The sequence below is a fragment of the Molothrus ater genome, chromosome 5 (assembly GCF_012460135.2).
Source record: "Molothrus ater isolate BHLD 08-10-18 breed brown headed cowbird chromosome 5, BPBGC_Mater_1.1, whole genome shotgun sequence".
In the NCBI taxonomy this organism is placed as follows: Eukaryota; Metazoa; Chordata; class Aves; order Passeriformes; family Icteridae; genus Molothrus; species Molothrus ater.
Window position 1 is genome coordinate 52,327,422 of NC_050482.2, and position 12,964 is coordinate 52,340,385.

The 12,964-nt window shown below is 37.0% G+C and overlaps 1 protein-coding gene across 2 annotated transcripts in view; it reads left to right on the forward strand.

The window, feature by feature from the left end:
- LARGE1 (LARGE xylosyl- and glucuronyltransferase 1) overlaps positions 1-12,964 on the forward strand; it is a 279,977-nt gene that overhangs the window by 80,186 nt on the left and 186,827 nt on the right. For both annotated transcript variants that reach the window (XM_036401466.2, XM_036401467.2), the window contains one exon: positions 1,042-1,228. In XM_036401466.2, the coding sequence (XP_036257359.1) occupies positions 1,123-1,228 (106 nt within the window). In that variant the 5' untranslated portion in view covers positions 1,042-1,122. The remainder of the gene's footprint in view (positions 1-1,041; positions 1,229-12,964) is intronic.

The window sequence follows — 12,964 nt, forward strand, 5'->3', positions numbered from 1 at the left end:
GAGTGCTGGTTGAAGCATAAGTCAAAGGGTGCTGTTATTAAACCCCTTGTACTTCCAGAGTCTCTTTCTTTCCCTACTATTCTTGTAGACTACTTCTATTCTTAGCATTGAAAATCTAAGCCCTTTCACACAAAACCTGAAGTAGATTTGCATGGACTGAATACTTCTCTTTCCTTTTCTAACTTGTCTGCTACTAGCCTTTCCTTCCCTTTCAAAAAAACATGCTATCAGTATGAAACATCATTTTTATGCTCTGCATGCCTGCACTGGTGTGGGAATAATTGTTTTCCTGTGAATAAAAATCATAATATATATTTTCTTGGCCCCTCTGAAATGCAGAACAATTATTTCAAATTAGGATCGGATTTTTTTTTTTCCTAATAAAAACTGCATTATTCAGTAGAATCAATTTTTCTCATGGCATACAGTCTAAAAGCTCCTGATATACCCTATGTGGATATGAATATTTCCTTGCCCATTTTGCACTTTCTCTTCTCCCCTTTTACACAGCAGCTCATCAGCACTGTTTTTTGGTGTGCAAAGTGGGTAATTTCAGTAACATCTCTCTACCCCTAAACTTCAGCTTTCCTTTTTTTGGTTCACTCTCTTGAGTTCATGACCAATTGCAATGCATCACTGATTCAGTGGTGTGACTTCTGCTCTTTGAGAGCTGGTGAAGGAATGTGGGTGGCTTTCTCTTATCTGCCATGGGACCCCAGCACACATGGGCATCAAAGATCTCAGAGTTCCTGTAAAGTAAAAATGAGGACAAAATGTAAATAAAACTGACATCTCTTGGTAAGATGGAGCTTAGTGTGTATTTAGGTGATATGATGTGCTTTATTTACTTACTGTCTTAATTTGACTTCTAAAACTTGCTTTATTATTAAGTAGTTGTGGATAATTTTGAAATGAGTACCACCTTGCAATTGCAGCAGCCCTTTTGTAGCCCTGTTTTTTAACTCTTTTGGAATACTGGCATAGTCTATAACTTTCTGTAGAGTGATAAGCTGTTGAAATATTTTTTCCTTTCCTTTTCAGGGAGTAATATGTGGGAGGCTGTGGACTATTTGCTTCCAACATAGGAACAGCCTTGAGTTGGGATTCTGCACTCCTGAGAGAATGCTGGGAATCTGCAGAGGGCGACGGAAATTCCTGGCTGCCTCTCTGACCATCCTTTTTGTCCCAGCAATTACGTGGATTTATCTGTTTGCTGGGAGTTTTGAAGGTAGGAGAGGAATAATGGCTGAGGGGAGGGTGGTGGGGTATTGGATGATTTGTAGCTGGGCAGACAAATGTAGATCAGTCATCATTGGTTTTATTTAAATAAATTTTGTTTGGCTTGCATATGAAATAGTTCCCAAGGTGCAGATTTCAACAAAAGGCCTTCGTTACCATGTTATCGCTACTGAGGATGCTCAGTTAATTACTGGCCACAATTACTTGGTTTTCCACTCACCTTTGAAAATGTGCAACAACCCCCCCCCCGCCCAGTCTACTAATCTTTTCTCTATATTTTCTAATTTTTAAAAGTTGGTCTATCCTATGCCCTGTAAGATTTTTAGCATCTCATTTCAGATATGCTGAACACAGAAAATCAATGCATATCTTTATAAGGTTTCTTTACATAAAAGTAGTTTGGATCAACATCCACCTGACTGTCAGTGGATTCTTTTAGTTGGAATATCTTTCTGTCCCCTTCTTTTTTTAGATGGAAATCCTCCAGTTTATAGGTACATTGACTCGCAGCTATGTAATGAGCACTTTTTAAAATGAGACAGGGAATAATCACTACTTTGTCTTTTACATTACCTGTCTGATGAAGTTTTTTTCCTGGCCTTACAGACGTTCAGCAGTAATACTTCAGTTAGGGGAGGATCAAGGATTCTGGCTCTCCTGCTCTTTGCTACTTTGTAGCTTTTTAAAATTTGTTTGTTTTGTTTATTGTGGAAGTGAAGCATTTTATATTGGACAATAGGTCTGTTATTTTGGCAAGAGTCAAAAAACGTCGTTTGGCCTTTGTAGTTGCATTAGCATGAAGAAAGGTGTTCCAACCTTGTAAAAACTGTTCAGTCACTAGTTTACAGTCTGATAATTTTAAAAAGGCATTGTTTAAAATGTCAAACTTCTTTCATGTATCCTTGGCTGACGAATCCGTGCTGTGTTTGGAAACAAAAGAGGTTTCCATGTTAAATCACAAGTAAGAGCATGTAAAGATTTTCTCTGTGTGTTGCATATGATTCCGAATTAGTTATATTCCATGCACAAATATTTGTTTATGCAAATTTATTCAAGTACTTACAATTCTACCTTAATGTGCAGTAACTCCGTGAGCTCATTCTAGAACGAAACACTTGTGGGATTCATGTTAAATTGGAAATACGAGGGGTGCTAGCTGCATACTTAAAAATAATGATCTGGCAGGCAGAACAGTACTGATTTTGTTTGATTTTTAAAAGCTGAGCAAATGCAGGCCTCACCTTTTTGCTTTTGGAAGAATATTATGCTGCTTTGTCATAATGACTATTTTAATTGTGTCCACAATTGATAATGCCACGGTGTTTTAAATTCCTCTGTGAGTAGAATCCTTTGTTTTTTCAGAGAACTCAATACAAATCTTGCTGCTATGGGGTATTTGAAGTGACTTAAAGCTCTCACTGTGAATTAATCTTAAATGCAAGCTAGGGAACAAAGCCTATTACATTGTAGCCTTGCACTGGAAAAGGACTGGAAATTATGTACAGTTAGTAACTATCGGTTATTTTTCTGTGTCTGTTTTCTTTTTTCTTAATTTTGGATGGGGATTATTGAATGTTTCTTGGTTAAAAAACTAAGATTGATTATTTATTTAACCAAATAACAGCTTGTATTTTCTTAACGTGTAAGTATTAAGACAAAAAGTTAATGCCATTTTGATATTCTACATGACTTCTTGGTTTTTTTTTCTCCACAGTGGTTCCCACAATTTACTCATGTTTGAGCTCTCTGTGGAGGTTGTAGTGAGGTGGGGGTGGCTTTTTTCTCCCAAGTAACAAGCAGTAGAACAAGAGGAAATGGCCTCAAGTTGCACCACAGGAGGTTTAGATTGGATATTGGGAAAAATTTCTTCATGGAAAGGTTTGACAAACATTGGAACAGGCTACCCAGGAAAGTGTTTGGGTGACCACCTCTGGAAATGTTTAAAATATGTGTATATGTGGCACTTAGGAACATGGTTTGGTGGTGGACATGGCAGTGCTGGGCTAATGGAGGGACTCAATGATCATAAAGGCCTTTTCCATCATAAACAATTGCATCATTCTGTGATTCTCTAACTGAGTAGAAAATGGCTCACAACAGCACTGCGGCTTGATTTGAAAGCATCACGAATGTAGAATCCTCTCTGCCTCCTGGCACTTGTTTCTTTTGTTAATCACAGGGCTAGAAATTTTCTTTTCAGTACATCTGGTTTTAGTTTTGAGTAAATGATTCTTGTTAGACTTTTCTCCAGCAAATTAAAGAAATCATCAATACTTGGTATCCTCATAGATTGATTTAATTATTCAGTGTGGGAGGGGCCTCAGGAATTCTCTTATTAAACTGTTGCTCAAATCAATGTGGATTTTGGAATCAGGCAACATTTTTTAGGCCTGTATTCAACAGTGTCTTGAAAACGTCCAAGGACAGAGAAGACATGGACTTGCAGACACACCATGAATGAGGGCCCCCTCTATTTGACCCCAACATTCTGGATAGTTTTTCACACATCTAGTAGTCCACCCATATACAGGGTAAAATCCCAGCTTGGATACAAGAATACTGTGCTTAAATTCAAGGGAGATTGCATCAAATGGTCAAATATTCATAGTCATTTAATCACAGCAGGCAGTCAGGTTGGTCAAGCATGATTTACCCTTGGTGAATCCAATTGCCATGCCAGGCCTGGGAATGTTTCTGTTTGGAAATACCTAAGTACAGTAGTAAAATCACTGTGGGCTTTTATTCACTAAGTGAAAAGATTGACCTAGCTGAGTTGCCATAGCAAAAAATTTTGTGGGGATTTTTTTGTTCTTCTGCATTTTTTTCTTTGTTTGTATGTTTCAGGGCTCTAGACTCAAATGTCTGATATGAAATCTGTAGTGCTGTGTCTGCCTCATAAGTTCTTGATGTAATTAGGAATAACACTACTCATCCATGTGTTTATATCTAAGAACTTAAGTTATTCATTTGCCATAGCATGGGAGTGGGATCACATTAGAAACCCTTAAGAAGCCTTGTTAGTCAATCTGTAATATAAAATATGCCTTGCTGCAGTCTGTTCCCATGCCCTGCTTTTTGAATAGTTTCAAATTCCTTAAGACGGTTTGTTTTGTTTTGGATTTTGTTCTCTTGTCAGAAAGTACATGGCAGCCTGCTACTTCACAGCTGTCACTCGACACTTGCAGTAAGACCCTTCCTTTAGGATATTCATTGGAGGTGGTGTTACCTAAGCTGTAACAGCAGTAGGTACTAAAAGTCTCATTAATCATGGATAAATGTCTATTAAGGTTATGAAGAAGAATATTAAAGATGATATTGAATATTCTGTGGCTTTTGAATATTCCTGGTTACTGTTGTTTTTAATAATGCACAAGGACACCATAATTTCAGTTATCTGTTACTTTGAATGAAAAAGCTAATTGTTCCAACATTCTTAGAATTAATTCAAAAGACAAAGTAATAGAGTAGGAAGAGTGGAGTGCATTTAAAACAGAGAAGAGAAAATAATCAAATAGTACATGATGAATTTTCATTAGAAAGAAAATAGCAGTTTCACTAACTAATGGTAGCTCCATAAATAGCTTAATTTTTCAAGCCATATGAAGCAGTTGGCTCTCCCCCTTACCATGAAGGTCATGTAAAATGGAGATTTGGAACTGTAATTTGACCATACTTTCTGGATTACTGATTCCTCAAAAAAAAAAAAAAAAAAGAAAAAGGAAGAAAAAGTTCACTGTGGCTGTGTGACCTCAGCAGATTTACAGTCACCTCCGTTTCGACAGGATGAAAATATACTTGTGTTACTAGTCCCTGTGTGGTGGATCCACTTGAGGCTGAAATCCTACAGTATGTGTGTAGAGCTCCTGTGTGGAATATATTTCCCAGGAAAGACAGAGCCAGTAATGTAACCTTAGGATCAAAAATTGAAAGTTGTGTGAGATCCTGTAGGGACTCTGTAAAGGAGTATTTGACTTTGGTTTCTTTTAACTGCTCGGGTAGCATTTTAAAAAATAGAGCCTGCCTTCTTTCCTGGGACTTGCTTTCCTTGGTTGTCCTCTTTTCACTCCAGTGTTGGGCAGCTATCATTCCCTAACAAGTCATTTCAGTCAGAGTCATCTGTAGAGACATGATTGAAGCCAGAGTTGGGCAAACACCTCATAAAATACAATAAAATAAATTGAAGGAAGGCTGCAAATATTCATCTTTGTATTTAAATGGATTCACTTTAATGCTGTTCACACTCTTTTTGTGTATGTTTCCATAAATATCCTAGTGAATATGTTAATTGAGAAGACTGTCTATGGGAACAATGAATATCCAGTTTTAATATTCATGGCAAGTAGATTTTGAAATCATATTTGTGAATAATTGAATCAAAAAACTGATTCTGGGGGTTCAGCTTTTTTCAATTAAGTGCCAAAAGTTTATCACGTGATCTGTGTGCATGATGAAAACTGCCCAAACTTTTAATGCTTGCATGAAGTGGCTCATAGAAAGAGGCAAACAAATAAGTAATTACTAAAATGTCTATCAGACACTTGCAACTGATGAACAATCATCAGAAAATAATTCCCTCACAGACAATGTAATCAAAAAGACACAAAACATACCATTCCTTTTTTTACTATGTTTCCTTCAGTTGGCCTGAATTTTATCTGTTACGTGTCTCGACAGAATTGAACATGACAACTTAATCCAATGTCCATTTAAAACAGAAGCTTCCACCTTTGTATTGATCCTGTCTTTTTAATAAAGTTCTGAGAGGACAAGTCTTAAATGGGTGCCTCTGCATGTAAGTAAGGGTGCTTCTGTGATGAGTGCCTGAACAGGTGTACAGGAGGTGGATTTAGTGAATATTGGCTCTCCTTAGTCAAAAAGCCACCCCTTCCTTTCCATTCTGGAGTTAATAGTGCTGGCTGACTCCTCTCTTGTTACATTTATTCCAGGTGATAGAGAATTACCACTTAAGCACCTCTGTCTCTACTGCAGTTGCTATACCTTCTTAAATATGTTTGGGAATCCTACCAGAGTACCATCAATTATGATAGCAAAGACCTCAGGCTTATGAGAAGTTTTGTTGCTCCTGGAAAACTTGTCCTTCTATGAAACCCTGGTGATTTGGCTATACAGAATGCTGATAAAGGACCAGAAGGTCCATGCTGTGAAAGCTGGAGAGCTCGTTCTCTGCTCATCATCTTTAACTGAGGAGTCAGCGATCCTATGATTTTTTTTTTACAGACTTGAGAAGCCTTATATGTCCATCACTAAGAAAATAAAATTAAGTGAATATGGAAAGAATTTGACTCCCCATTTTATAAATAAATAGCCTTCTTGTGAGCAGTGATAGGATATTTGAAGTAGTTTCTGTACCAAAACAAGAATGGCCTTGCATCAGGAATGTAAGCCAAAATACACTATGGCCATGAGAAGCTTTTGGAGGTCAAATGGTGGAGTTAGTGAGGAACATGGACTTTTTTTTTCTTCTCAACCTTTATTTGATTAAACTTAGAATTCTGCAATACAATTTTATCCTTAGCTAGTAATGTCCATTCCCACTGGAATGCTGAAGTTGAATGTCAAAATCAATGCTGGGTTTTTTTCAGCTTGCCAGGAGTTCACATTCTTAAACCAATACCCTGTCATCTCAGGAGAAGCCTTGAATCTTGCAATGGCCACTTCTTCTGTCAGTGTGCTGTGCCAAGGGAAAGCAAGCCTACATTTCTTTAAAGAATTCCAGTAGAGAGGGCACACGTTTTATTTTGATGCTCATATTTTTAAGTACGTGCTTTCAGAAAAACAAAGTAGGCTGTGGGCTTACCTTCTTTGTTCTCTGTACAATCTCATGGTTGGATGGAATGTTTCTTTGCTTCTAAACACCAGTCTTCTCTTGGCTTTCTTTTCCGTGACAGCTCTTAATTTGTCATTTCTGGCAGAAACATAAAGGTCAGAATGAAAAGGAATTCTTTGACAGGCGTGAGGGGCCAGCTTCTTTGGAACAGCAGCTAAATGAATATAACCTGTGGGATTTCTCAAGAGTTTTGTTTCATCTTGGTCTTTCTCCCTCTTTGAACAAACTTTTGGGAAAAATGCCATCTATAAAAGTTGCATTACACAAAAGGGAGCAAATTTCTCCCAAGAAGAAGAGACATCTGGATGCCCAAATTCTGTTAGGGCTGTGTGGAAGACTTAAAAGTAGGACTGCTATTTCCTGATCATTCCTTCTCTGTTTCAAAGATGGATAGTTACTCACTTCATCATCAAAACATGTTTTTTAATATAAAAACGAAAAGCAAGGTGAGCTTAAATGTCTTGCTAAAAATAAACAGAAAAACAAACCCCAAGAAGCAACACTTGGCTTTCTGAAAAAAAGTGTGCAATTTTAAGTACATCTGAACTCCTTTGTATGCTGGAACTAATGTAGCCTGACTTGCTGTGATTGATACCATGCAGCTGATTGATGTTGAAGTTGCTTTTCCTACAATTTATATAATCTAGCTCCCATATGGATCTCTTGGTGTCTAAATAAATCCTGAGCTTCTGCTGCAGTGTATTTCTCAATGGTAAAACGTTTGGCATCTCTCTCTCTCTCTCTCTGTGTTTCTGGCAATTGTAGAAGCTTCATTACCTCTGACTTCTTTCCCTCTAACAAAGTAATTTGAAATTAATCAATGAGCTTTGGGGGCATACAGGCAAGCAGGTCAACAAATGTATAAGCATAAGATGAAAAAAAATCTGAAAAAGAGATGCTTTAAATGATAGAAATGAAAATTTTGTTTTTGATTCTCAGAACAATTAATCTGGGCTGTTCAATTTTTCTGAATTTTTTGTATTTAAAATTTGTGGGGTGTTTTTCAGATCAGGAAAAAGTTTGAAATCAAAATCTTTTCTTGTTAGACAGCAAATAGTATCTGAAGTGCCTTACAGTATTTAAACTCATATTTTGAATATTTATTTAAATGTATATAATACTAGAAGGAGGAGGAGTCTGGTTAAAAAAAAATTCAGATAATTACTTCATACACTGTGTATGGTCATTCTTATGTTCTGCAGATTATGCTCTGGAATGGTTTAAAAGCAACTAAGTGGGAAGGTTGATACCCTGTTTTTGGGTTGATCTGTTTTAGGTATGGTTAGCTTAACAATACCAGTATCTTCAACACATTTCTTTTGTTTAAACCTTCTGTACGCTTTTCAAACGTTTTTCAGACATGACAGCCATTGAATTGTTCAGCTGATTAATTTTTTCCTTCCCTTGAAGTTTTACTTCTCTTGTGTTGCTTTGCAGTTCTTGTTTCTAGACTTGAAAGAGACTTTTTTTAATCTATCTAGATATCCTTGGACTACTGAGTGACATGCACGACTAAATTCAAAAACATAGCCTGACAGCAGTCATCCTGGTTCACTCAGCTTTGTAGATACTAACAGAAAGAGGAAAAGTTGGTGACCTGGAGACTGATCCGTTTTTAGCCTGAGATTCTCTTCCAGTTTAACCCTGTTCAAGCTATTTGAGCCATCCTGTGACAATAATTCTTTCTAACCTGTGGTATGACTGACATTCTCTATAATTCTGTGAAATTGTCAAAGTCCAGGATGTAAACATCAAGGTTTTAAACCTTTTTTTTTTTTAATTTTATAATTCTGTTTGTCTTTCAAATTGCTGAATGTCAGAGTTTGCAGAGATGAGGAATTGGGGTGGAGAGCTGAAAGTAGTGAAGTTAAAATTACAAAAAGAAAATTATAGAATCATCACATTTTCCTAAATTAAATTCGCAATACAAAGGAGACTGTGCTTGTTTGGTATATATTTACTTTAAAAAATAATTATAGACACAGTTAAAATATTTTACTGTATAAATGAAGTGTTTCACAATGAGATACTTTTTCCAATGAACTTGTAATAATGTCTGTACCTATTATAGAGAAGAGGTGGGTGGTTTGTTCTTTGCATAGTGCTTCCTCAACTTCTGAAATGCCCAGTGAAATCACCACCACCAATAAAAGCATTTAAACACCTGGAGCAGCTTACAAGCTTGAAGTTAGTAACATACCACGGTCCTGATTAGAAAACCAAAAATGTGTATCTACAGAATGAACTGAAAGTGTGATTCTAGCACAGTCAGCCCTGCTTGTGTTGGCTGTTGTTGAGCAAGCGCAGGCCCTGTCAGGGATAGAGATGCACCACCATGAGCAGCAGGGGAAGCCTGGGCAGCTTGTGGACTCTTATCTGGCCATTGAAGCCTGGGCCCCTACATCTTCCAAGTGATTATTGTTTTTCCTAAGCAGTTTAAACCCAGGGCAGTTATAGCTGTTGGTGCTACACTAGGATCTTCATTTGGCTCATGGACACAGGATTGGGGTTGTCATAATATAGTTTAAAATCAAAGAATGTTGCATACCATTTCTGTAATATATAAATTATTTCTGGAGCTGAAATAAAGCCATAGCTAATAAGATGGTATTATTCCTATATGTTGAAAAGCACTTGGGGGAATTGCTGGAATAAAGAAGTGTGAAAGTTATCAGTTTCTTATGGGATTAAGTAGAGTGAAAAAAAATACCCTGAAGTTGTTGTGTTTCTCCCCAACATTTTCTTTCCCTACAATTTTTCCTACTTTATCATTCACCTTTCCTTATTTATGTGTCATTGCATCTCTCCTAGACTAGTTACAACAGTCTTTGTTTAATTTGTTTCAAAATGGACCTGACAGACAAATTTGTAGATTCTTCTCAAAATTACACAGAACAGTTACTGATTGAAGATTTGTAGGTTTTTACCATCATAGTGACTGTTAACAGTCAATGTCTCTCACATTTTGCATAGCACAGACTGTATTATGTTGTAGAATTGATAGAATAATGCTGGCTGGTAATTCCTGCATCTGACCCATGTGTTCCAGATACACCAGAGCTGTTCTTCTAGCCAGATTTCTGCAATTGATTTTAAAGCTGCTGGAGGATTCTAGCACTTCTCTGAATAAATTATTCTGTCTTGTTAAAAAATACATGCTTTAATTTCTGTCCAGATATTTCTGGCTTCAAGGTAAGACGTGAAAGACGAGAAGTAGATGATAGGGAAAAAAACCAGAAAAGGATCATTTTAACAGTTTCAGTTTCATGTAAAGTGAGTAATCATGATTATGAGATATAGCAGTACATAAAGTGAGCTGCAAAAATATCACCTTGAGGACTATAGATGAGAGTGCTACAGTGCTACAGCGCTACAGCTCTCACAACTTATAGCTGTTTAAAAAAAGAGATAAATTCATAGGATAATTGCTAATCTTCCCATAGCTAGTAGAAGCTAGTTATCAGGATGATCAGTTGCCATCCCAGTCCAGAAAAACTAATTTCCCAAGTAAAATATTTGTTTTGGGCTCCAGGTTAGTGTACGTTTTCAGTTGTGAAAAATAACCCTTCAGAAAGGATCAAATCACAGTTTCGATTGCAGGTTAAGCATGGTTATTAAATTTAAGAAGAAAGATGTATTTCAGCACTAATTTGGCAACCAGTTATTCATGGGATCAAGGCTTATAAACTTAAAATCTATCAGTATTGTATTCTCAATTTTCCAAATAAAACATAAAATCACTGTAGTGTTTACAATTTACCTTTAGAGCATTAAAACATGGAAGATTTCTCATCCGTTTCTTTCCCAATGTTAAGGCATTCAGCATTCTAGAATTGTACTGGAATCATATCGCCACTTTAATATTTCACCATCACTATATTACCTGGCTGTCATTGGATTTCATTTAACCCAACTCTGTGATTTTGCTTGTTAACTTTAGCAGGAGTAATGTTTTCAGATGAATGAATGCTATAAAAGTCTGCTTTTTATTCTCTACTAATCAAACTGTTATAATGTGTATCTCAAGGGATCCACACTGACTTTAACAAAGGATTCTTTTGGTCTGAAATATAATACGCACAGAATGGTTTTCTAGCAGTATTAACTATAATGGATTTAGCTATTTCACCTCTTGCTTCAGTGCTTTACAAATCCCAAAGGGTTTAAGGTAAAAATCTCAACAGTGAGGTTACATTTTCTATAATATTCTTATAGGAACCAAGTTTACAAATCCATCTGCACAGCTACACATAATTATTGGTTTCCAGGGAACTCCAGCTAACTTTCTTCAAAGCTTTGCCAATATACACAGAGGTAAGTAAGTTTGAAAATAACAATTATCTGACTTATTTGAGTTGGGTGAAGGCATTAGTTGCTTGTTCATGTACACTTGAGTGGAGATGTGATGAATTAAGTGATCTTTCCCATAGAATGCAAATGCAGTCATTTAACCAAATGATTGAAACCTACTATTTATCTGCTTTAAATTGCATGACTTTGTTTGCCCATGAGCTGCCTCATAGTAACCTGACTTCAGAGTTGCTGATGGTGACTCTCTGCTTCATACTGAGTTTCCTGCTTTTGAGAGACTTAAGAGCAGAACGTCCCCCTGTTGTTATTTGCGGTCTTTATTTCCTCTCCCCAGTTTTAACTGTTTGCATATGCTCCCTTTCAGCTGCCATACAGGTACCTCAGTGATATGATATTAATAGCAAAGATTAAGCAGTTTCAGCTCACCAGAGAAGAGATTAATCATCATCAGGCCCAATGAGAAGTTTAATTTTCTCCTCTCTTTTTTCCACTAAGCTCTGGTGGCTGCCACTCACACCAATGTCTGTGGGACATTTAATAACCTGCTTCTGAAGATGCATTTCAGTGGTTTCTCTCCTTTTATTTCCTCTGTCAATCTCAGAGAAGTTCATCATTTTAGGCTTTAATTGAAGACCACTGTGAGGAGATGGAGGCAAGAAAGTTATTTCTTGAACAAAGGTACTTAATGGACTCATGGTTTTTACTGTATTCAGGAAGAAGATGGGTTAAGTCAAGATACTGAAAACTATGGGAATTGTTGTTTTGGTATGTGACTACCTGCTCCCCTTAAAAAATTCCAAATCCTCCTTGTCCTCACCTCCTGTTTATATGCATTTATTTATTTGTGCCTGGAGAAGTGTGGTTAGATTTGTGTGCAGTATGGATGATGTGGAGCACACTGAATCAGGGAATGACAAGAAAGAGTCCACATTGAAAACTTCATAAAACAGCTTCCAAAATGACATCTGTACTGATAAAAGCACTCATGTGGGGTGGTTGACTAGTTGACATAGCAGTTGCTGTTCAAAATGGCACACCTCAGACTGGCACAAATTTACCTTACAGAGAAGCCCTAAACTTAATTAAAATTCTTCTCTGAGATGATGCTACTCCTGTCACCTGTTAACTACAACCAGACTGTGAAGTATTGATAGATGATAATGTGCAATCTACATAGCCCCCTACTTCTGGAGTTTTATCAGCTTCTAAGAGGTTTTAGGAGTGGGTCTCCATTAGGAGCAGCAGGAGATTACAGTTTTCTAAGTTAGAAAAGGGCAGATCAGACTAAGATAAAGCAACACACAGCACAAAAGAAAAATGGTTTGTCTTTTCTGTGGTCTTCAGATAGACCTTCATGTATGAGGTTGTGGATGTGTGAACATGTGGATTTGTTGGTTGAACAATGAAGTTGCAGTTTCATTTGAACAGCACATGATGTGAAATCACTCAAGTAGCATTTTAAGCAGGTCGTAATTGTGGATGCTGCCATTCTTGCATTTCTGGCTCTGGCTGCCTGGTTTTGAGTCAGTGTTTCCCCTGTTTGAAAAACAGGTCCCTTCAAACTTG